Here is a 24,798-nt window from a genome sequence, read left to right on the forward strand (position 1 = left end):
CACCCCCTGCCCGGAAGAGCAGCGGTGGTGGAGCCCCAGGCCACCCTTCCACCCCCGGAGCAGCAGTGGTGGGATCCCCAGGCTGCTCCCCCTCCCCCAAAGCAGCAGCGGCAGCAGGGCCCCAGGCCACCCCCCCACACACAGCGTCCCCTGGAGCACCGCCCCCCCACCGCCTCCCCCAGCAGGTAAGATTTAGTTACGGGTATTTTTAGTAAAAGTCACGGACAGGTCACTGGCCCTGATTTTTTGGTTATTGCCTGTGACCTGTCTGTGACTTTTACTAAAAATACCCGTGACTAAATCATGGCCTTACTTATAGTCGAGGTCACACAGCAGTTCTGTGCAGAGCTGCGAACAGAACCAAGGAGCCCCGTCTGCCTTCTGTTTGAAGTCCCTTAACCAGCACTTAAGAAAACAGAAGTCAGTCCTGCCCCTTCGAAGTCAGTGGAGGTTCCCCCATTGAATTGCGTGGGAGCAGGAGCAGACTTTTACTGGATCGAGCCAGTTGAATATATTTTTTGTTCAACCGATTTTGCTATGAAAAATGGCTTTTCTGGAAAGACAATTTTCATTGTGGTTGGATTTTTCGGGCTTTTCAATGAAAAAAGAAACGGAATTGGGGGCGGGGGGCGCAAAAATATTCAGTTTCTGGTTTCGTAAACTTTGTTTTTTAACCAAAAGCCAACTTTTCTTTGACCAAAAATGGCTTTCAGAAACTGAAAGTGTGTGTGTGTTTGGGGCGCGGGGGTGGCGAGGAGTTGTTGGTGGTGGTGGTGGTTGTTTTTCCCCCCACCCCCTTCTTCCAAAAAGCTGCCTGAAGCATTTTGGAAGGAAATTTTGAATAAAAAAGAAAAGTAATTGGCATGTTTTCCCAGTGCTAATACCACATTTTTGGCACAGGCACAATTCCCTTGCAGTCAGTGAGACCATTCACATGCTTAAAGGTTCCTGAGACCAGAGCGGAGATCTTGATTCCCACAGAATGTCAGGACACTTCAATATTCCATAAGTGTCTGAATTGTGTTTAACCTTATGTCCCATGGTGACTTCAGAATATCAAACAGCTTCCCCTCCTGTCTCTGCGGAAGCAACGTTAGGTTCCCTTTTTCCTTTCTGCTTACAAATGCAGCTGACTTCTCTATCTGGGCTTCAGCCATGGCAGACGGAGAACAGAAAAAGAAGCTGGGTCCCTGAGGAAGTTAAATTGCTGGTGTATGAAGCAGTTTTATTTCCGGGGGAAGTGACAGCACAGGACAGCAGCAGCCTTGTTATGATTTACCCAACAGCCAATGAGGGGATTCTCAGGATAGTGGAACAAGATATCAACTGTATGGTGATGTTGGTTACACTGGAGGATCAGTTATATAACAGTGTCAGTTATACTGGAAGATCAGCAATTGAATAGTGTCTTTTATATTGGGGGAGACATTTAAACCTTCAAACGATATTGAAATAGTTCTTAAAAACACCAATATCCAGACCTGTTTCCTATAACAACAATCCACAAATAAACCTTGTCTAGCAAGAACTGGATGGAAAAACACACATGATTTAAAAGTCACTTGTATTCAAAGGAGGTAAATATCACCCTGCCATGCAGTCTGTCTCTTTGTCTGTTAATCCTTGCATTTCACTGGCCATGTTTAAATCCAGTCAGGTGTTGAGTGAGGTATTGTCAGGTGACGCTGCTGTGAGATTTTTATTGTCTGAGGAATTAATCTGAAGAAGAAAAAATTAACTCTTTGGATCCTGTGACATGCATAAAAGATTAATCAGTTTTTCTCCAATACTAAAGGTCTGTTTGCATCCCAGACTACAGTATACTGAATGTGTGTGTATGCCCACTATGGAGTGGAACCTAACTGCTCCATTGTGTCATCTGCCCTATAGTGCTGGCATTTATCCCAAGAGAGGGTCCTGTGTATGGAGTAGGAGCATCTCCGTTAGCTCTCCACTGCTATCATGAAGTTCACGATGACCATAATGTGTGCAGAATAGTGACAACTTTGAAGTTTCTAGGTGGCCACAGATGGTTACCATATAAAATGAGAACAGAGAAAACTTTCGAACAAGTGTCTCAGCCTGGAAGTCATAACCACCCAGCCCTTCCCATATTGCTAAATTACCCTTCACAAACCTCCTGTGAAGTAGATAACATTTATACACATTTTAGAAATGGGAAAACTGAGGTAGATGGTTCATTGGTTTAGAACAGTAGCCTAAGACTTAGGAGATCTGGATTCAAATCCCTCCTCTGCCACAGCTTTCCTATGTAATCTTGGCTAGCTCACTTAGGCCCAGATCCTCAAAAGTTGTTAGGCACTTAACTCCCATGGAACTCAATAGAAGTTATTATGCAGCTCTGTGGATCTGGGCCTTTGTCTCCTTATGCCTCTGATCCCCATCTGTAAAATGCAGATAATAGCACTTCCTTAGTTCCCAGAGGAATTGTGAGGATAAATACATTAAAGACAGCGATCATATCCTATGGTGGTGGAGTCATATAAGTACCTTAGTTAGATGTGAGCCAATGGCAGAGCTAGAACTCGAATGAAGGAATCCAGACACCAAGACCCCTGCTCAAACCACAGGACAACACTCTCTTTTATGATAGATTGGCAGTAGAACACATATGCCAAACACATCTCTTGAGTATTAAGACGTGGACTAGCAGGTTGGCTCTGTTTGCACATGTGGCCCTCATCCCTGGAGTACCTGAGCGCCTCTCAGTCAACCATGGATTTTATCCTTACAACAGCCTTGAGAGATAGAGAAGTATTATCCCCATTTTACAGATGGGGAACACAGGCACAGGTAGAGTAAATGACTTGCGCAAGGTCACACTGTAAAACTGTGTCTGAATCCAGGACCTTATCCACTAAGTTGCCCTTCCTACCATATAAAAGATATAAAAATGTTAATTTCCTTTGTTTGCCCTTAAATAACGCCTCGAAAGATCAGCACACCAAATGACAGATTTATTCCTGGAGTGAGATTTTTTTTTTCCTGCCACATTTCAGCTCAGCTCAAACTCTGACGAGCTGGGTTTCCAAGCCTTGAAAAGAGAGATTTATAATGGAAACAGCACAGTAGTTCAGTCTTAATCAGAGCAATGCGGCTATTATAATAATAGATTATTTGTACTTCCCTTTTCAAGTGCCGCTTTCACTTCCCACTCACGTCTACTTTCTCGGTTGTCACCTCCACTCGTCTCCCGTTTACACTGAACCTTGTCAAACGCATCTAGAAAATATTTTTCAGTGTTGGGGTTTTTTTGTACAAAACATGTCTAATAGTTTGGAGCCAAATGCAGATCCCATTGTAGCCGATGGCAAAAATCCCCCTGATGCCAATAAAACCAAGATTTGGCCCTTGAGATAGAAGAGGGGGAGTTTTTTGGGTCAGGCAACGTATTTTTGTGTGGAGGAGTTTCCACCACCAATTCCTAGGATGAGGATGGCATTTCCAGTCCATTGGGGATAAACAGAGAATGCACTAAGATGGTGACTAACAGAAAAAGTGTATCACAATTATTGATTTCTACTAGGTTAGTGCCTAGGCCAGAGGTCCCCAAACTGTGGGGCATGCCCCTCTAGGGGGGCCTGGAGGAACATCCATGGGGGAGGTCGCGGCAGGGCACAGGAAAGCCCCCATGGGGGGCAGGGAGGGAGTGCTACCCAGCCCTGCCCCACCCCCAGCTCTGCTCTGGTCCCGCCCCCAGCCACGCCCCCAGCTCTCAGCCCCACGCCTGGCCCTGTCTCGAGCCCCGGAGTGGCTCCGCTCCCAGCTGCACACCAGCCCCCAGCCTCAGCTGTTGGCCACGGCTCTGTTCCTGGCCGAGGACCGAGGCTGGGGGCGAGGCCAGGAGCAGAGCCACACCTGGCCACAGGCCTGGCTGCTGGCCCCATGGCTGCCGGGTTGTGGCTCCGCTCCCTTCCCCTCCCCCAGCCTCGACCCTTGGCCGCTGCCCCGCTCCTGGCCCCAGATTCACCCCCAGTTGCAGCCCCAGCCTCGGCCCCCTTACCCTTGTCCACGTTCTCCCCGGAGCTGCGTCTCGACTCCCAGCTCCGGCTCTGGGGGGGTGACCCTCAAAAGTATGGGGACTGCTGCCCAAGGCACTCCAGTCAATTATCAGGGCTTCATGGTGCGACCAACAAGTCATAGAGAAGACAGTCCCTGGCCCAGAAAGGTCATAATCTAAGTAGTCTCAGAGAAGTGGTGGGTCTCTCATTACTCAGCCCCAGAATTACATTAATTCTGTGCCAAGAGCCTGATTGTTCTTTCTCGAAACATGAGTTTTCGGGAATATCTCTCGGAGATCTTATTGAATTAAGTTTAAATAGCTTTGGAGTCCGTTGTATTATAAATGCAAAGGTTATGCTTTATTGTGGGATTGTGTGTAACTTCTCGAGGGGAGAGACATGGTCTATGTAAACACTGGGAAGTGTTACAAGCTTCAGAGGATGATACGCCAGACAAGAAGGAACTTCTGGGAGAAACAAAGTTAAGAGGGTTTCCTAGTAAATACCTGGGGGGAGGTAAATGCAAATTCCCACCTCCAGACCCAACCTTTTGAAGCTATGCCCTGAGGAGAGAACCATTTTCTGCTGATTACCTGTTCACGGTCTCAGGAGATCAACGACCTAAGTTGTAGAAAGAGAAGGCTAACCTATGCACTGGGGTGCATGTTCTGAGCTAAAAGCTGTTATGAACTTGTAACCACATGAAAACCCTTTGTGGGTTTTGAAGGACTGGATCTTCTCAAAGCCCTTGTTGGAGTTGGGGGAGATTTCTGGTAAGCATCTTATCATCCAGGTAGGTTTTCTTATTGTTTTTAATATGTTTTCTCTGTAATGCTTTCACTTTAAGAATAAATGTGCTTGCTTAGAAAAGGCTCTGTGGCAGCTTGCAGCTGTGGGCATTACGTTGTTCATAGCTTTCGAAGAGTAAGCATCTGCACCAGTCTGGCTTGCTGGGAATAATATCATGTAGGCAGGGAACTGTGCAGCCTGGAAAGTCCCCAGTCAGAAAGGGAGAGATGTGGGGCTCTCCCCAAAAGGGGTGACAGCTGGGGAGCCGAAACCTAAGAGTGCGTGCCCTGGCTGGACCACAGAGGGGGAATACAGGTGCAGGTGCTCTGAACTGTGACCCTCTCTGCTTCTGGGAATATGGAGGGGGCCCAGCTTGGGCAGAGGCTGGTGGTGCCAAATAAGAGGGGTGGACTGGCTCCCCAGTATTTTTCTCCTCACTTCCTTGGACCTTGTGGAGGCCTCTCTGCAGGCGCTCCATGGAGTTGGGGCTCAGTGGCCCTGGGGTGCAAGAGTAGAGTGGGAGGAGTAAGGAGCATGCTATGCGGTGAGGCATGCTACCACATGTCCAAAAGGAGTCCCCAGGGGACATTCACCTGGAGGTTACTGCTGGTTGGACCAAGAGCAAAGCCCAGCAAATGCCTGCAGCTGATGCAGGAGACTTGAGGCTGCAGTCACTTTTCCATAGCCCTGTTCTGCCTCTTGGGGGAGTTGGGTGCACTGCTTTGAAGATGCCAAGCAGCCACACTGTCAGGGAGCTGAGGGAGGTTCAGGGGAGCCCAGAGCTTGTATGGAGGCACAGGACCTCCGCATGGAAGGTCTTTGCTACAAGTGGATCCCCTAGTACCTGCAGAGATCCTGAGGGGATGGAGATTCCACACCCCTAAACCCCATCCTGGGAGGCTCCACCCTCAGAGGAGGGGGTAATCGAGGCTTGCGTATTTGTGAAGTGCTTTGAGATCCTCAGCTGTATGTTCGATCATAAATGCAAGGGCCAGGAGAGCCAGGAAGGCTGTAGCAGTCACAGCTGAATGAATTGCACTTTCCAGTCCCAGGAGCAGCTTTCTCTGCCGACAGCAGAGAAACAATGAAGATAAATTGATCTGAATAAAACGTGACACCCCATCACCATGCCATCATAACCGTTGGGATTCTGATGTCGGGATTCTGATGTCAAGAGCAGGCTCCCATGGCCTGTCAGTGCTAAGACAAAAGACAAAGCAACGGAAAATGTGGCTCAGCTTATTTGATTATGTGTTATTGGTTTCAACAAGTTCGGGGATCGGGCACATCTGACTGGCAAGTGTGGTCAGAAATGCGTGCAGCTGTGTGCCTGAGCTGGGGAGAAAGGACTGTGGGGGCGTTTGCCCAGCAGGCACGGAGAGGCTGAGCCGAGGACAAATGCAAAGAGAAAAGGTCAGTGTAGTGTTTCCCTCCCCTTGGCCACAGCCGTCTGAAAGCTGAATAAAGGATTACGGGTCACACAGAAAAATTCTCAACGCCAAAAAACCCACCCATGCTTTCAGACACGGTTAAAGCCACCCAAACTTGAGCATCCCCTCGGTCCCTTTCTTGTAATGCTGAGGATTGTTTCCGCGTGGGCCTAAATGCATGTGCTGATATAGCCTTTGAGCTGCTTTTCAATTTGTTTTACTCCAGGGAACCTCTGATCCAATAAACCCCACATAAAAGCAGCAAACTGTGCTCTTCCGTTCAGCTCTGTGCATGACAGCCAGGATGTGGTTAGAAAGGCAACATCAGCATGAAGGAGCGAGCCATGATTTTCAAAAACAGAGGCCTAAAATGAGGTGCCTACGTCCATACTGAGATAGCTAAATATTTGGTCTGATTGAAGGTGCCGACTGCTTTTTTTGAAATGAGTGGAGAGGGAGGGTGGCCCAGTGGTTAGGGTACAAGTCTTGGACTTGGGAGACCTGGGTTCAGTGTCTTGCTCTCTGTGACCTGGGGCTAGTCTCTCTGGGTATGTCTACACTGCATTGTGGACCTGGGTCTGTGGGACCTGGGCGTGTGGACTCAGTGGATAGATCTACACTGCAATTAGACACCTGCAGCTGGCCTGTGGCAGCTAACTCGGGCTCGCGGGGCTCGGGCTAAGGGGCTGTTTAATTGCAGGGTCCTAGAGCCCGGGCTCCAGTCTGAGCCCGGAAGTCTACACAGCAATGAAACAGCCCCTAAGCCCAAACCCTGCGAGCTTGAGGCAGCTGGCACAGGCCAGCTGCAGGTGTCTAATTGCAGTGCAGACATACCTAGTGTTTCCAAGCTCACCCTTGGGTGTCCACACTACATAATAAACTGGGCTTGCAGTTGCTGGCCCTGGGTCTCGCAGCTTGGCTAATGTCTCCATACTGCACTACACGGGCCTTCTGACTTGGGCCTGCGGCTTGTTCACATTGCAAAATGACAGGACTTGGGCTCTGACTCATGCCACTACCTAGGCCTTGCTTACCTGAGTCAGACTGATTTATGTCTGACAGAAGGCAGGGCGTGGCTCAGGCTCAAACCCGAGTCAGAGCCCAGGCTCAGTGTACAGTGAAGACACCCCCTTTGTGTCTCAGTTCCCGAATAGTACAATGGGGCTGACAGCAATGCCCTCCCTCCCACTGGGGTTATGAGGGTGAATATATTAAACATTGTGAAGCGCTCAGGTACAACAGTAAGTGGGGAGAGTTAAGTACTGTAGATGAAGATTTAGATATCTAACTATGGAGACAGGTGCTTAATTTCAGGCACTCCTCTTTGAAAGTCATGGCCCATGTGTGTGTGTTTAAGTGGTGGGCGTGTGTTACAAAGAAGCCACAGGGTGATTGAAAGTGAAAAGATATTTTAAAATTCAGCAACATTGTGTGATCTCTTGGAGAGAGCACTGGACTGGGACTGAGGACACCTGGGTTCTATTCCCAGCATTGCCACGAGCCTGCTGGGTGACCCTGGGCAAATCATGCCAGCCCTCTGTGCCTCAGTTTCCCCTCCCATCCTTTGTCTATTTGTACTGTAAGCTTTTGAGGCAGGGACTGTCTCTTTCTATGTGTCTGTTCGGTGGCTAGTACAATGGTGCTCTAATTTCAGTTGGGGCCACTGGGTGCTTCTTTAATATAAATAATAAATGTACTTTTTCAACATTCATCTGTTTCTTTACTTCCTGTATTTCACTCAGTTTGAATAGTGGAACCACTTTCACTTTCTGTTTTAGTCAATTTCACTTTCTCATGCACTACACCAGGGACCAGATCCCTAGCTGGTGGAAACTGGCAGCGTTTCACTGAGTAAGGAGCTAAGGAGTAGGCCCACCGGGTTTGGCTTTGCAGCCATGGAGAGGAATGCTTACATACAAAAATAAACATACAAGTCTGCAACGAACGTGAATCAAAATGTAAGGATGGCATTTCTGTTCCTGTTCATGCCGGAAGCTCCGTCCCTTCCTTTCAATGAGGCACAATCTATATTTTAGATATAAAATGAGTAAAAAAGTTATGGTCTGGTGATCACCTGGTAAACCTTCACTCCAGCTGCTTTGGTCCTGGCCCTGCTGGAGAAGGTAACTGTTACTGATGACCACTAATGTGGGTTAGATTCAAACAGGCAATGCAGACCCAAAAGGGCTAGTTAACCCAGGACCAAGGCCCTGAGCTATCCAGCCCACCTTTCATTTGCCCTGGTGATCACTCTCACGATTTTATCATGAGTCTCAACATATGACAGTCTCCTAAAGACTGAATTCCTGGAGTCATGTGATTATGGGAGAATCTCAGCATTTATTAAAGGAACTTTCTAGTGCTCATGGCTACTGAGAAAAGTTTGAAAACATGAACCTTAAAGGCTCAAAAAACAGAAGGCAGATAAAAAGTACCCCAAATTTATTATTATGGTTGGAAAGCTCATGATGGTAAAACCAATCTCATCATTTTGGGAGGCCTGACTGGGGATTTTTTTAAAACATGGGGTCAGTGATCTGTGTGCATACGACTACAAATATATCTTCCCATGGTGCCAATCACTTCAGTTTCAATGGTGTTTTAAGAGTTAATGTTTGCGCTGTGTTCATTTAGTCCTCACTTCTGCCACCCACATTTGCACTGAGCAGTACTTTGCTCTCAGCCGGTTTCTGATCCTGTTACTTGTGTCGAGAAGCACCTAACTGTCTCCAGGCAGTGTGGCCTAGTGAATAGAGCAGCAGACTGGGATTCGACAGACCTGCGTTCTGCTACTGGTTTGCTGGGTGACTAACTTTGAAGCCAGGAGGCCTGGGGCAGGTCAGCCCTGTTCAGTTTGCCTAGCCTGGCTAGCCTGCCTAGCCTGTGCAAAGTGTGGAAGTTACAAGGAGGGAAGAACCCCAGTCAAGTACTGGCTGGGGAGCAGAGTGGACAGGATGTTGGGTTTGAGTTGGGAGGTTGGGACATGAGAGCTGGGGATGCCTGGGTCAGGAGGAAGCTGGGGTGGTATGTAAAGACTGAGCCCAAGAAGAGCCAGAGGCTTGTGGACTGGACTAGCACTGGGGGACTGAGGAAGAAAGCCTGGCTATTAAGTACTAGCTGGGGTGAGAGCAGACAGGAGCTCTGATGTGAGGCAAGAAGTTGGGCTTGAGTGAGGAGCTGGCTGACTGCTACGGCTGGCCAGACACCCTTGGTAGGAGGGTAGATCTGACACGGATCGTTGGGCTGATTGGAGGCCAGGCGCTGCTGGTTAGAGTGTGAGCGAGCCGGGCTGCGAGAAGGGGACTGAAGGTTGAGCCCAGTGAGGTTGGAGATCTTCCTTGTGAGACTATTTTTGGGCTTGGACTACAGGACCCCTGTGCTCTAAAAGGGGCTGAATGTTGTAAAGTGGCTTGGCCAGAGGGCCAAGTCCCATCTATTGCAGGAAGAGGCTGAAGATCATTGTGAGCAGAGGTGCCCCCAACCCTGGAGCACCCACGGAAAAATAATAGTGGGTGCTCAGCACCCCCCAGCCACAACTGTTTGGCAGCACCTCCGATTAGCTGATTGGTGGCGTCGCCAAATAGCTGTTTGGCGACTGAAGGAGGGGGTTGGGGGAGGGCAGAGAGCAGCAAGCAGGCGGGGGCCCCAGGGTAGGGGGCAGAGTCGGGGCAGGGCCTCAGGGCAGAGCAGGGTGAAGCACCTCCCGGGGAAAAGAAAAACTCAGCACCTATGGTTGTGAGGAAGCTGAGGTGGAAGTGCTGCAGGGCTGAGTCTTTCTGTGAGAGGGCGCTCTAAGATGGCAAATCCTGTCACAGTGACCCTGGGTGTATCATGTCCCCTCACTGCCTCCATTTCTCCATCTGTAAAATGGGGATAATGATACTGCCTTCCCTTGGAAAGTGCTTTGAGAATGACAGATGAAAAGCCCTAGACGAGGGCTAGGTATTGTCTTCAGTGGGACCATTTGTGTAGTACGTTACTAATCAGAGTAAGAGTGACAGATTTGGACCCAGAGCAAATAAAAGAAGGTGTCCGTTGTTCTAGCTTCACAGCCTATGAATGTGAGCCAAACTGTATAATTCTCCAACCTTTGTTTTCTTGCCTGTGTCAGATTCCCCACAAGTCTCCCAACCACTGCTCTGACATATGTTCCAAGCTGTATGCGCGCAGCCATCAGAAAAGGTAACAAATTCTCTGGAAGATCTCACAGGGAAGGTCTTTTGGCAGACTCCAGCGTTCCATCCCTGAATACCCTGCAATGAGATTATCAGTTTGATAACTGCCCACACTATATTGTCTGCAAAGCGACGATCAGTATTTATGGGGATGAGCATTTCCAGACTGAACAGCCCCAAGATTCTCTATATCTTGACTTTTATTTGAGCCAAGAAAATAAAGACATGTAGCAGCAACAAGGGGAGAACCCTTGTCTTGTCCCTTCACATGCTTACATCTATCTGCAAGCATTATACCCTCAAGAGGAGTACTGGTTGATAGCTATTGAGTTATATGAGATGGGCCCCGTGGGATAAGAGACGTCACAAGAAGATGCAGAGTTCTGGATCCTGTGGTGGTGATCCACTGTTCTCTCTGAGTGTGTCCCAAACCAAAATCCAGTGAGGTGCTAACGGAGGTGCCATCTCTCTGATCAGATGCATAATTAAGATAACTGGCAAAGTGGGACCCAATTTGATCAGGGGCTCTAGGGGCTACTGTAATGATGATACATCACAATACATGATTTTCAAGAGCACGGATATAATCCCAAGTATCCTGGCTTCATTTTTATTTTACCTAAGGTCCCAGTTCAATAATGCTCTTAAGTACATGCTTAATTTTAAGCATGTGCTGAAATCTTATTTCTGTCCTTGGGATTTAAGTAGGTGCTTAGCTGTATGTATGGGCTTAAGTGTTTTCCTGAGTGAGCACCTGATCCAACCCATGTTAAAGTCAATGGAAAGATTCCCAGTGTCTTTAATGAGAGTCAGATTGGGTCTAAAATAGCCCATAGAAGTCATATGGTATCACTGGGTGCTGCTACCCAGAATTCAAATGGGCGGCGACTGCGGGAATTGTGGGATAGCTACCCACAGTGCCATGCTCCAGAAGTCGACAGTTGCCTCGGTCCTGTGGACACACTCCACCGACTACATGCACTTAGAGCATTTGTGTGGGGACACTCACAATCGACTGTATAAGAACGCTTTCTACAAAACCGACTTCTATAAATTCGACCTAATTTCGTAGTGTAGACAAAACCTAAGGGAAGGTTAAAGGGGTCTGGAGAAGTGCCTGCAAATACCCAGTGATAGGCCTTGACTAGATATCCTGAGCCAATTTCTACTGTCAATGTTTAAGACTTTCTAATCAGATTACAGGATGCATTTCCACCATTAGGAGGCTATGTCTCTGAGACTATAACAGGGTTCAAAAAAGAACTAGATAAGTTCATGGAGGATAGGTCCATTAACGGCTATTAGCCAGGATGGGCAGGGATGGTGTCCCTAGCCTCTGTTTGCTGGGAATGGGCCACAGGGGATGCATCACTTGATGACTACCTGTTCTGTTCATTCCCTTTGGGCCACGTGGCACTGGCCACTGAAGGAAGACAGGACACTGGGCTAGATGGACCTTTGGTCTGACCCAGTCTGGCCGTTCTTATGTGCACACTACAGCTTATGTCAGCATAATTTTTGCTGCTCAGGGGTGTGATAAAACCAGCCCCTGAGCGACGTAAGTTACACCGACATAAGCATCGGTGTGCACAGCGCTATGTCAGTGGGAGAGCTTCTCCCGCCGACAGCTTCTGCTGCTCACGGAGGTGATTTCATCATGCCGACGGGAGAGCTCTCTCCTGTCCGCATACAGCGTCTTCACCAGACTCGGCCCAGCTGCGCCACTGCAGTGCTGTACGTGTAGACATGCCCTGAGAGGCCACATGTTCCGCTGGGTAGGGCACCAGACTGTTACTTAGGAGGCCTGGGTTGGGTTTCCAGTTCTGCCACTGACTGGCTGTGTGTCCTTGAGCATTAGAGATGCAAGGTGGGTGAGGTAATATCTTTTATTGGACCAACTTCTGTTGATGAGCGAGACAAGCTTTAAGAGCTCCTCTTCAGGCCTGGGAAATGTACTCAGAGGGTCACAGCTAAATACTAGGTGGAACAGATTGGGCTAGGCACTAGTGTAATAAACATGATTAATAATACAGTTCTGTCTGTAATACTGGAAAATCCCTGCATTGCCAGGATTCTCTCTGGCACCTCACACTTCCATGAGTTTATCCTCACAACGACCCTGTGAGGTAAGAAAATATTATCCTTGTTTTACAGAGGAGGAAGCAGGCCCAGAGATGTACAGCAATTTGCCCAAGGTTTCGCAGGAAGTCAGCAGCAGAGCCAGGGTCTGAAGCCACCTTTCCACCATGCCATTGGCCAAACACCATAAATGAGACCATGCAAAAAGCAAAAGGGTTTCCAGGATTGACAAGCACAAGTGCTCAAAAATCATGAGTCAGGCTCACCAAAAATCCCGCGATTGGCTTTAAAATCATGAGATTATGTAAAAATAATAGATGTGGGGTTCTTTTGATTTGCCTTCTGCTTTTTGAGCCTTTAGGGTGCACCGGGGTCACATTTGGAAGCTTCCTCCACAGCCATGAGGGCTAGAAACTTATTTTTTCTTTAAGACCGAAGGCTGAAATCATCACAGATCCACATGACTCCAGGAGCTGGGGCTTTAAGGGAAACAATAATTATCATGAGACTTATGACAAAATCACGAGAGCTGGGAACGCTGGATTTCAGCGTGCAGCTGAGTCTCTATAAATAACAGGGACGAATCTGTCACAGTATGAAAGCTTATCATAAGTGTATGGTTCCCATAAAGCCAAGTGAATGCTCTAGATTTGTCCTTCAAGCTCTACGTATTTTAAGGAGCCATCAAACAATGGCAGGCCATGCTATACACAACAGCCTTGCCCAGGGCTTTATGTAAAGATGCACTGTGGCTCAAATCCTGATCACGCCGCCAGCAAAACCAGAGGAAAATTTTGCGGGGGGCAGAACTACGCAGGAGCTGTAGAAGAAGGGAGATGGAATCCTGACCCCTCTGACCTCAAGGCAGCAGCAAAGCAGAGCCATGGTCACGACTACAGCTGATTGATGCAATATAAAATGCAGCCTGCCATGTTCCCTGCCCGACCACGTGGTCATGTGCCAGCAGAACCACACCGTACATCAGCCCACTGGCCCTGCTCCTGTCTGCTTGTCATTGTCCTAAATAGTGATCCACAGACAGAAACCCAACACAGTGGTTTCTTCACAAAGCATCAATCTCCCTTCACCGGGTTGTCACTCCTTTAATCCCTGCTGAGCTGCAAATTCTTGGCCTTTAAACTCCTTTTGAGCCTACGGCCCCCACTTTGTGGGCCCAGGATTTGGGTCTTTCAAGACCATATTGGGTTGTAAAACAAAAATATACCTTAGATTGTAAACCCTTTGGGGCAGAGACCATCTTTTTGTTCTGGGTTTGTCCAGCCCTCCCATGCACAATGGAGTCCTGATCCATGAGTAGGGCTCCTACAAACTACAGCAATATAAGTAATACTAAAGCATCCCAGGTGGGTTTTCCCCTGTCTAATTTTCCAGGTGTGCAGCTGTACCTTGGTTACTTGCTTTCTATTGCATATATTGGACCCTGTACAAATTATGACAAGTTAGTTTGTGCATCTTTTTATTGAATGAAATATCAATACAAAGCGTCAAAAGAAGGATCAATGATAAATATTGCCTGAGACAAGTGATTCTATCTTTTCTTTATACAAGGAGTTTAACTCCTTAGACCCCGAACCTGTAAGCCATTCCAGAGGTGCAGAACCAGTATTACCAATGTCAAGTGTTCAAAAATCACAAGTCAGGCCCCAAAAGCACAAGATCAGCTCTAAAACATGAAACTTTTAAAATCATAGATGGGGGGGCTCTTTGCCTTCCAGTTTCTGAGCCTTCAGGATGCACTTACTTCACGTATCCAAGCTCTTCTCTGCAGCCAGGAGGGCTAGAAATGTCCTGGTTTAAATAAAAGCAGAGATTCTCAAGTAATTTCTTAACTCCAGCAGCCAGGGCTTAAATTCCCACCCGCCCCCCAACTACTGCAAGACTCATGATAAAATCGGGAGAGCTGGCAATTCTGCAGACCCTTCCACTCCCATGGAGCAGCTTGCAGGGTTCAGTACACAGGTATTTAGGTGCCAAAGGAGGCAACTTGGCATCTAGTATAGTGTAAACCGCCGTAGGCACCTACCTGCATTTTTGGGCACCTAAATATTGCTTATTTCATCTGGCCCCGGAAGTGTAAACCCTTAGTCACACAGCTGGAGTCGTTCCAGCTGAAATCAATGGGACTATGTGGAGTCAAGTGCTACCCAGCCCAAGTAAAGGTTGCGGAATCAGTGCCCACCTCCCCATTTGCATACACACGCATTCTTCTCGTACAGAGCCATGTCATTGGGCTGAAATGTTACAGAGCCACTTAGATTACAAAAGCCTTCACAGAAGAGAGATTTTAAAGTTTCTTCTTCATAATGCCTCTCTCCTGTTGCCAGGCAGATTATGGTAGAGCGTGCAGGTTGTATAATTAATTAATGGGAGGTAATGTGGGCAGTGGGACTTCCCCTTACTCTCTTTGGGGGCCCATCCCAGGTGTTTGCATTTTAAATAGGGTGACCAGATGTCCCGTTTTTAAAGGGACAGTCCCGTTTTTGGGGACTTTTTCTTATATAGATGCCTATTACCCCCCACCCCCTGTCCTGTTTTTTCACAGTTGCTATCTGGTAACCCTAATTTTAAATATGCTAAAAAAAAAAACCCTCAAGACACCTAGGAGCCATTATTTTGATGGAGCTTACAAAAGAGAAACCCAGAATGCATTGTGCTGTCTCCACTGACTTGGTAGCAGCTGCAGCAGCTAGTTTACAGAGGCTATTCCAGAACAGCAGTGGCATCATCCAAGGATTCTAGTCCACAAAGTTTGGGAATGATACGGTTCTATTGTCATAAAACAAATACAGACATGTCAATTTCATCTCTATTCCTAAGGAAGGAAATATATGTAAGGATATATAATGATAAAAGACAAAAACACCACACCACCTGCGGCAAACACTTTTCACAAACAATCCCTCCATATCTGATCTTTCGATACTTGTCCTCTAAGGAAACCCGCACAATACCTCCGAAAGGCAACCCTGGAGAACTTACATGTGTCAATCTGCTAGACACTAAAAGCCCTGGCCTTAACAAGGACACTGTTTTTTATGGCTCATTACAACAAGATTTGTAACAAACCACCCTGCCTGCTACCCTTAATGGCCCACTTCAAACCCTTTATGCATAACAATCTAACCCCTAATTGCTCACTTCATTTCAAGTGACCACCTCCAATATGTGTTACCCCTGCTGTTTAACAATCTGTCCCAACCTATATTTAGCTCAGACACTCTGCTTCCTTCCTCAGTCCTTAAGAAGAGCTCTGTGGAGCTAGTATCAGAGGGGTAGCCGTGTTAGTCTGTACCCACAAAAACATCAAGGAATCCGGTGGCACCCTAAAGACTAACAGATTTATTTGGGCATAAGCTTTCGTGGGTAAAAAACCCACTTCGTCAGATGCATGGAGTGAAAATCTGTAATTTTCACTCCATGCATCTGAAGAAGTGGGTTTTTTACCCATATAAAGCTTATGCCCAAATAAATCTGTTAGTCTTTAAGGTGCCACCGGATTCCTTGTTTCTGTGTAGCTGGAAAGCTCTTACCTTCCACCAACAGAAGTTGGTCCAGTAAAAGATACTACCTCACCCACCTTCTCTCTCTCATATATATAAGCACACTTTTCACTGTAAGAAATATTCCAAATTTATTATTACTGGGCTGGCACTGTGTGATCAGTAATCCATGATTTAATGAAGAATGAGATCCCACACTGAAGCTGCTGCTAATTTAGGACCTGACAACTTCTATTGAAGACAATCGGAGACTTTCCATTGACTTCAGTGGGAGTTCAATCAGGCTTTCTGGGCCAAGTTCTGCCAACAGGGACCGCGATGGCTCGTCTGAGAATTCCACACCTACATCCAAGCTCAGAATTCGACTCACACACTTTCTGTGGCACATACTGCAGGACAAACTGTGGCCCGATTAACTCCAACAGGTGCAGAGCTTTGGTGCTGAAAGTAAAGCAGAACAAACACATATGGCTACAGTTATGACTTTTAGCATCTGCTCTAAACAAGTTGCAGAATCCTGCTCTTTATGCCCTTACATGGGTAAGCAGGACCTGAATGAGATCGCCTCTGACAACTTCAGTGACTTCAGGAGCAGGCCATGTTTGCATAGACATGCCTACTCTGCCTCAGTGCGCAGCATGATGGAGCTGCTCTGCCAAAAATGATCAATTTTGGCTGGTTTGAGTTACAAATTATTGTCGGTAGCTACCGGTGTGGTGCTCTGCTCTTGTTCGATGATGATAACAGTCAGCTGCGTGCGTGTTCGCTCTGTGTGCTGCCCCAGCTCTGCACAGATCGTTAACACAGCAGACCCCGAGAGATCCCCCAAAAACCACAGACTCTAGTAAGGTACGAAGGAACCCGAGCCAGGTTTATTGTCAAACGAAACACAGGAATAGTTCCTTATAGACTCTACAGAGCATACTACGAATTTGTGCTCCCTGGCAATGGATACAGCTCAGTCAGTTGCAGGACATTCCACTGCCCCCTAGGCTGGACAAAGATGTGTGCTCCCGGACCTACTTTTATACAGTTGCAGGATAGATTACTCATCATAGTTCAAACGAATCTATCCATCATGTTGTCCTTTTGACCCTGTCTTTAAGATGCACCTGCCTGTTCCTTGTTATCTCTGTGGAGTTTTCTGACGCCTTCTTGGCACAAGTTCCTCTCATTAGCACTTATGTGTGTACGTGCTTCTAACAACCTTTTCTTGCCAACTTCTGTGAGTGGGACCTGCCTCTGGCTCACAGCCCAGCTTCACTTAACACTGCCTGGAAGTACTTTGGTTCAGGCTTTAGGCCTCAGACCAGGCCTCTGATACAAGGGTTTATGTTTCAGGGCCTCTTACTACACAAATCACTCTAGCATTCAAATACAGGGGTGATAGAAATATTGTTATTCTTATGTACTAGTAAAGGACAGCAGACCTGTGCTTAACATGCCCTGATTAACATGTCCTGAACCTCACTTGCTAAGTAGGGGGTAGGGATGCCAAAACTTAGCAAAGAGGAGATTGGGGGGGTGGTAGATATTTATACATGCTGTTGTGGACTCTACCCAAGGAAACCTAGATACCATTTGACCTGTTCCACTCCAGCATTTAATGACAGAGCTGATTAGGCTCAATTAAGAGTCCTTGTTGGTAATTCCTATATGAGTTTAGGAGCTTAGCGTTAGCTCATGTGGAAACAGTGAAAGGTTACATAGAAACTGCACTGACAGTGAGGTTCCCCACTACCTGGGTCTTTGTTAACTGTGAGGTACCTCAGAGGGACAGGGGAGTGGTGTGTTGAGTGTTGGACTTTCACGCTGCAAGGTGAGAAGCTGAGGCAAAGGACAGTGCCCAATGCTCTGTGGGGGTGGGTGTTTGCCTATGGTTGTGCTGTTTTGCCAAATTAACACTGGGGTCCTTTTTCCCTTGTAATAAAAGTTTTAGTTTGTTGCACAAAGACTCAGTGCTTCTTAGGGGTGCCCAAGGGTGGTGTTTGGTTTTCCCAGATTACTGGGTGGGGTTCAAGCCGGTTCTATTTTCTGTTAAGAGAATCCCTTAGACATTGAAATCGGCCCCTGTTGGCACCAACTCCTCCTGGCAGAAGGGTTACACATGAAACTGGGATGTGCATTTACAACCCCCTCGCCATGAAATTGAACAGCATCTGCTGTGATGCTTCCAATCTAATTCCAGAATGAGTGCGTTTTACTGTCTTTAAAAACAAAAAATATAAAACAAACAGTGACTGTAGCTCTAGCATTTATGACTATCCCAAACTGTCAGACGCTTACAAGCAGAGTGTTAAGCATACAGCTTATTTCCTGAATACTTCAAAGAGGAAGATTTTTTAATGATGGTGAGAAGTGTCAGATTGACTCCAAGGGTTGTGGTGGATTCTCCATTCCTGACAATTTTTACATCGGGATTGGATGTTTTTCTAAAACATTTGCTCTAGGAATTATTTTGCAAATGCTGTAGGGCCTGTGTTATACAGGAGGTCAGATCAGATGATCACAGTGGTCCCTTCTGGCCTTGGAATCGATGAATGCATGTCTTGGATAATACATTTCTCTCTTTGGGCCTGATGCAGAGGCCAGTGGAAGTCTTCAATGTTTCTGTTGACTTCAGTGGGTTTCGGCTCAGGTCCCTGCTCCACAGAAAGCATATCGCATGGGCAGAGGCTGTGCAAGCTTCCCCATGCTACCCACCAATATTCTTCAACCCTGAGCTAGATGGTTGAGGGGGAATCACTTCTTAGGGGAAAGGGTAATTGGTTCTCTGTCACCCTTGGCCTCTCTGTAACAGCTGCCAATTATGGCAGTGGTTTTGTGCTGTCCCACCAGAAATTGGCCTGGTCCCACCAGCTCATTTCATACAGGCCATCGAACAGCCATCCAATTGTAGCACTATTTTTATTAAACATTTATATTACAGTGATGACCAAAGGCCCCAATTAAGGCTTGAACTGCCCTGCACTTGATGCAGTACAGACACAGATAAAGAGATATGTAGGACTTGTCTACACTTAAAACACTGCAGTGGGGCCGCTGTAGCGCTTCCCTGAAGCTGCTACCAACACCAAAGGCACAGGTTCTTCTGTCAGTGCAGGTACTCCACCTCCCCGAGAGACAGTAGCTAGGTCAGTGGGAGCGCTGTCTACACCAGGGGTTAGGTCAGTTTAACAGCTTTGCTCAGGGATGCGGATTTTTCGACAGTTATCCTGACCTAATTTCCTAGTCTAGACCAGGCCTAAGTGTGTGCGAACCAACCCAGCAACCAAATAGCTGGGGCGGGAACTGGTAGAAATCCTAGGATGATGGGGCACTAGACAAGCGTCTGTAAGTCCCGTCCTATGGAGTGTATTAACCCCATTATACCCTTGGGTCAAAATCTATGTAATAGGAGACATTCTTATGTAGCTTTATTCCCAATATATTTCCAATGAGCAATTTTACTCAGTCCTTACTCAGCACAACTTCCATTGTCTTAAATAGGAGTTTGCCTGAGTCAGGCCCTCAGGATTTGGGCCTTTGTTAATAGTTCTATCAGGCACAACACAAAACAGTGATGCTGAAAACAAACTTTTATTCTCTCCTCTGTCAGTTTCATGCACTAACATTTATTCCCTTGAAAAGCTGTAGGACGTCCGGTTTCTTGGCAAGCTGCCGTGCAAATGTTCCAGTGTCGTCCAGAGAGTCCTGCAATCCAGCCTGCAGGAGAAGCCACACACAGGCTGCGTGCTGGCCTGCACAGGCCATGTGCAGGGCTGTAAGGAGACAGGACATTGACATGGAAATGAAATCCGCAAACAGGGATTTGTATTTCATATGCAACGCAAATGTCAGACTCCCAGCAAAGGGAATTAATCCAGGAAAAACTGGCCACGGATGAGTAATGACTTTAATTCTTTTTTCAATTATCACATGCAATCAGTGCCCTGCATTCTGCAGTCCTGGGCCTTGAAACTGCACTGCTGTGTCCATTATGGATGCAGACAACAGGAGTGGGAAATTAAATAAGAATGTTTCGGTTTGTTTTGCGCAGCAAGGAGCTGCCACATTCAAATAAAGCACTAGCCGCCTAATCCTGTACAATATCACTAGCAAGAATGACAATCCAAGATCCTTCAATCCATGGGTGCCACTTTCACAGGAGACCGGCCCCAGCAACCTACAGAATCTGGCCCTGAGAGTCTTCGTAAGGAAAGAAAAGATCTGTACTGTGTGTGTGGCTAAGCTGTGTAACGGCTGATTCCATCCACAGAATCCATGGAACACACAGGATCAGCTCTGGTGTACATTGATGGGTAGATGCTCCATTGATTTCAGTGGAGTTATGCAGAGGTAGGATCAGTTGCAGATCTGGCACACGGTCCCTAACCATACAATGTACCATGTGCAGGGACATCCCTGGGGAGTGGGGGGTGGAGGCCCAGGACAAATCAGCCTGCATGGCCCCCCGTTAACATTTGTTATACAGGTGAAATCTGGTGTGGGGAGGAAACACCAGTGTAGGGGGGTGGGGGACGATGGAGAGTCACAGGATGGCACCTGAGCTGGGGTGAGGGGGCCCCCTGTGCTGGGGGTCCCGGAGAAGGGAGGGGTCCGGGGTGGAAGGGCAATGGATGGGGTCAGCCTGGCGCTGGCGTGTTCTGGCGGCGCTGGGAAGCTGGCGGCCGGTGCAACAGTGGCCGAGCAAGAAAAATAAATACAACACACACTTCCTGCTGGTGAGTGTAGACCCAACCCCTGCTGCCAGCACCAGGCCCCCCGTTAACCCCCCCGGGCCGGCCTGGCCAACCAGGCACCCCAACACCCCCCGCCCCGGGCCAGCCTAGTGCCCCCCACACAACACACACACACTGAAGTGCGGGGCCCCCCAAAGCGCAGGGCCCAGAGCAGTCAACCCGATTCGCCATACTCGAGGGACGGCTCTGACCATGTGTCAGTCATGCAGAGTAGCAAGGCTGCAGCATGTTGACCAGGCTGTAAGTGGGTTCTAGCATGGCTGTTGTACTGGTAGGAAGTCCTGTCTGCACTTTGTCCTGATAGCTAGGTTAGCCAGTCCACCTGCCTTCTTTCTTGGTCTAATCCTGCTAGGCGCCAAGGGCCTTCTGCAGACCGCCGAGAGCCTTCCACTTGCTCTCAAATCAACTGGGAGCTGAGGATGTTTAGCATCTTGCAAGAGACAGCACCTCACAGCTCTCTGTACAGGAGGATACCCCAAAGTACATGACAGACACCCACAATCCCCTGTCACTAGCACGAACAGCTGAGGCAGTGTGGGATAGAGGGCCAGACTAAGCCAGAACACAGTAGGGCGTCAAGGAGTGAATAAGCAAGAGTGGCTGACTCAAGGTCATGGAGGAAAAAATGCAGCTGTACAGGTGACCTGAACCACTTGCACTGTAACCGGGGCAGGTGAGTGTAACAGAGCCTGAACACACCTGATCTATATGTAGACTGGGAGAGAGAGCGTCTGTGGGAGAGAGAAAGAGACTGACTGATTGACTGGCTGATGAGGGAACTGTTCATGATGATTCTGAAAACAAGTATTGAGACCAACCTGATCACTCTGGAGAAGCCATGAGTTGCCAGTTTTGGCTGCATTGAGAACCATTTCATTTTTAGAAACAATAATCCGAAGGGTGACTCATTTATTTTTGTGCACAGATGACATTGCCAATTCAATGCAATTACTATGGTGACAAGCTCTGCATCCAAATTCCACTTTCTATTCATTTACAAGTCATACACCTGGCACTGGCTGAAGATTAGGCACTGAACACACTGTGCTGTGATCTTTCTGGGGCAGGGATCCTGTCTTCTTACCTGTTTTTAAAGTGCCCTCTGCAGCACTGATGCTCTAGAAACAACAACCAACCAAAGGGCCTTACCAGATCGACTTTTCCCATCTTTAGCATGCAGATCAGTGCCGAGGGACAAGAGCATTTGGACGGTACTTGTATGCCCTTCCTGCAGTTTTAAGCACAAACACATATGCTGCATGATTGTTAAGCAGAACCAGCCCTTTAAATCTTTCATTTGTGAGCCTAATCTAACCTACAGGAGTGGGAATAGAAAAATTCCTCTGTAAAGCAATGTTTAGAAGAGCTCTCTATATGGCCAATGAGCAGCACCATAAGCAAACTGGCAAACCTTCGGAGAGCTATAGATAAAGGTGCAGATTCTTGTGTCCAGTCAAGGAGCAGAGAGGTGGGGGCTGCGGCTCCCTGACCCTGGGGCCAACCAGGGTCTGCCTCAGCCCCTGGCATATCTTAGTGCTGTACTTGGCTGCCAATATCCCCAAGGGGCTACTCCAGCAGCTGGAGATCACCAGAGCATACCTGTGTTCCTGCCACATCGCCTCTTCCCCAGGAACATCTCCCGCACAGAGACAGAGCTACTCGGACCGGTCTATGCCGCTCAGCAATTCTCCCTATGCAGAGGGAATTCTCCACTAGTAGATAAACTATATTCACTGTCCCTTTGTGCTGCCACAGCCATGCCGAGACACCAGAGCAGGGCTGAGACTCTGGCCATCGACCAGCACTTGTGAGTGACATTTGTGATGGCCTCGCATGCCTATTAGAGCTCTTTTGGCGTAACAGCGGTAAGCAGAATTGCACGGGTTCCCCTATGATTTAATTGCTTCTGTCAATCAAGATTATTGTCCTTAAAACCTGTAGAGCAGGCTCCTGCCGTAACCCACACTAAATTGCACAGCCATGTTTAGAAAGTGAGAGAGAGAGTGTAGGACCCAATCCGGTCAGGTGCTGAGCGCTCTCAGCTCCCACTTGGGAATGCTCATCACCTTACTATGAGTACCAGTGAAAGATCCCTTTTCAAATGCTGGAGACTGAAATCCTCAACCTATCCACTGAACAGATATAGTATGGGCAGTTTGTCCCACACACCCTGCTAGTTAACCTGAACTCTGAGTGGGAATCACCTCTAGGGGTGAAAGGATTATTTTTGATCCTTACCCGCTCAGCTGAAACTGCCAACAAAGAAGCCCATTATTGCTAACTGTGGTGGTGGGTTTTTTGATGTGGATCCCTGTCTCCTGTATCAAGGGTCCCACCAATTCACTTATTGGCCACCCCAGTCAGGTATGTAACAACAGAAAGCATGCAGGCCAGCCCAGGGGTCTAGTAGAACCAAGTTGTTGCTGCCACACAAGGAATTTAGAGTCAGCATATCCCTTCTTCACTAAGCCAGCAGAGGAAAAACATGCAGCCCCGTAAGGGAAGGGAATGGCGCTCTCCGGCCATCCTTTCTGCTCCATTCTGGGAATGCACCACTCTGAGCAGAGGGATGGTATGTCACTAAGATGCACAGCCTCTGAAACAGAGACAGGCCCAGGCTGCAAAGTTCAGATACGCAGCTGAATTAGGATCCAAGCTTGAGAGAGTTCAGCTTGGACCATGCTTTGCTTTTACAGCAATGCTGAATCCTGCAAGATCCTCCTGCAAAATACACCAGAATCCTGGAGCCTCTGAATGCCACGAGTCCTGTTATTCAGTAGAGTTCAACTGGCATGACAAGTGGAATTCAAAGGCCCCAGGACTCAAAGTCTGTGTCTGCTCGAGGATTTTAAAGAATTTTCCCACTGTTGCTTTATCACCAGTACAGCTCCACCCAGGCTAGCAAAGGCAGGAGAGCTCATGTAGAATGACCCCTAGTGACAAGGCCTAAAGACGCTTCTTGTTAGCATGTTAGTTAGTCCATTTAAGGCAGTGGCCCCCAACCTTTCTGTTGCTATAGCATATATATGTTTCCAGAAGAGTGTGGCGGGCGCCGGCTGACCAGCCGCCGAAATGCCGCCGAGAAGCCGTGTCATCGAGAAGCGTCGCCACCGAAATGCCGCCGAGAAGCTGCAGCATTTCAGCGGCGATGCTTCTTGGCGTTGCCGCTTCTGGGTGGCATTTCGGTGGCTGGTTGTCCGGCGGAAGCGCTCCCTTGTCAGTAGGCGGGCGCACATAAATGCCATGGCGCCCACGGGCACCACGTTGGGGACCACTGATTAAAGGTGTCAGCTGATCTTGCCTTTCCCCTCCAACCATCACTATGATCAAATGTCTAAGGCCATGTCTACACTACGGGGTCTACAGCAGCACAGCCCCATAGCACAGACAGCCTACAGTGAGAGAAGGGGCTTTTCCATCACTGCAGGAACACTACAGCCCTGAGCAATGGCAGCTAGCTATACGGTAGCATTCTTTCATCAGCCTAGCTGTGTTTACACTGGGGCTCAGGGAGGCATTGCTACAGTGCTCAGGTCTATGGAGCTTTCATACGCCTTAGTGCCATAGCTATGTCAACCTACATTTGAACTATAGACCAGGCCTGAATCCAATTGCTTTTATCCTCTGCTGGCCAGTCAGCCCTAGAATCCTTGATTTACTGTTAACAATACAAATACTGGCAGCTGATGATTTGTTAAAAGGATTAGGCTTCATTAGGAAACTGTGTTTTCTCCCATACTGGAAATCTGGTCTGATTACTACAGAAGTCTAGGATTGCCACTAGTGAGTGTGTGTTTTAGATGAGAGACCTTTGTCTTATTAATAGCTTCCAACTGAGCTGGATTTGCTATCTATTTGCATTAGCCCCGAGGGCACTGGCATTTTCCAAAGGATTTCTATGATATTTGTAGAATCTTAGAAGAACCCAGAGATTGCCTCAGTGACATGGACTAATGATCCATCGAGTCCTGGATCTTCTCCCTGGCTGTAGCCAATTTTGGATGCTTCAGAGGAAAATTTAACCCTCCTATTTCCCCTAA

General features: G+C 47.8%; 1 protein-coding gene across 8 annotated transcripts in view; it reads right to left on the reverse strand.

Moving 5' to 3' along the window:
- Positions 1-2,830: 2,830 nt before the first annotated feature.
- Positions 2,831-24,798, reverse strand: part of ANKRD16 (ankyrin repeat domain 16) — a 39,502-nt gene continuing 17,534 nt past the window's right edge. For 4 of the 8 annotated variants that reach the window (XM_073328893.1, XM_073328892.1, XM_073328891.1 and 1 more), the window contains exons 7-8: positions 21,908-21,986; positions 19,580-19,777 (exon numbers count right to left, since the gene is read on the reverse strand). In XM_073328893.1, coding sequence (XP_073184994.1) covers positions 19,617-19,777; positions 21,908-21,986 — 240 coding nt within the window. In that variant the 3' untranslated portion in view covers positions 19,580-19,616. Of the gene's footprint in view, positions 3,244-16,025; positions 16,458-19,579; positions 19,778-20,922; positions 21,553-21,907; positions 21,987-22,031; positions 22,450-24,798 lie in introns of those variants that run through there. The other 4 variants (XM_073328894.1, XM_073328895.1, XM_073328896.1 and 1 more) reach the window with 4 other exon arrangements.

This window comes from Lepidochelys kempii, chromosome 1 (assembly GCF_965140265.1).
Source record: "Lepidochelys kempii isolate rLepKem1 chromosome 1, rLepKem1.hap2, whole genome shotgun sequence".
Classification (NCBI taxonomy): domain Eukaryota; kingdom Metazoa; phylum Chordata; order Testudines; family Cheloniidae; genus Lepidochelys; species Lepidochelys kempii.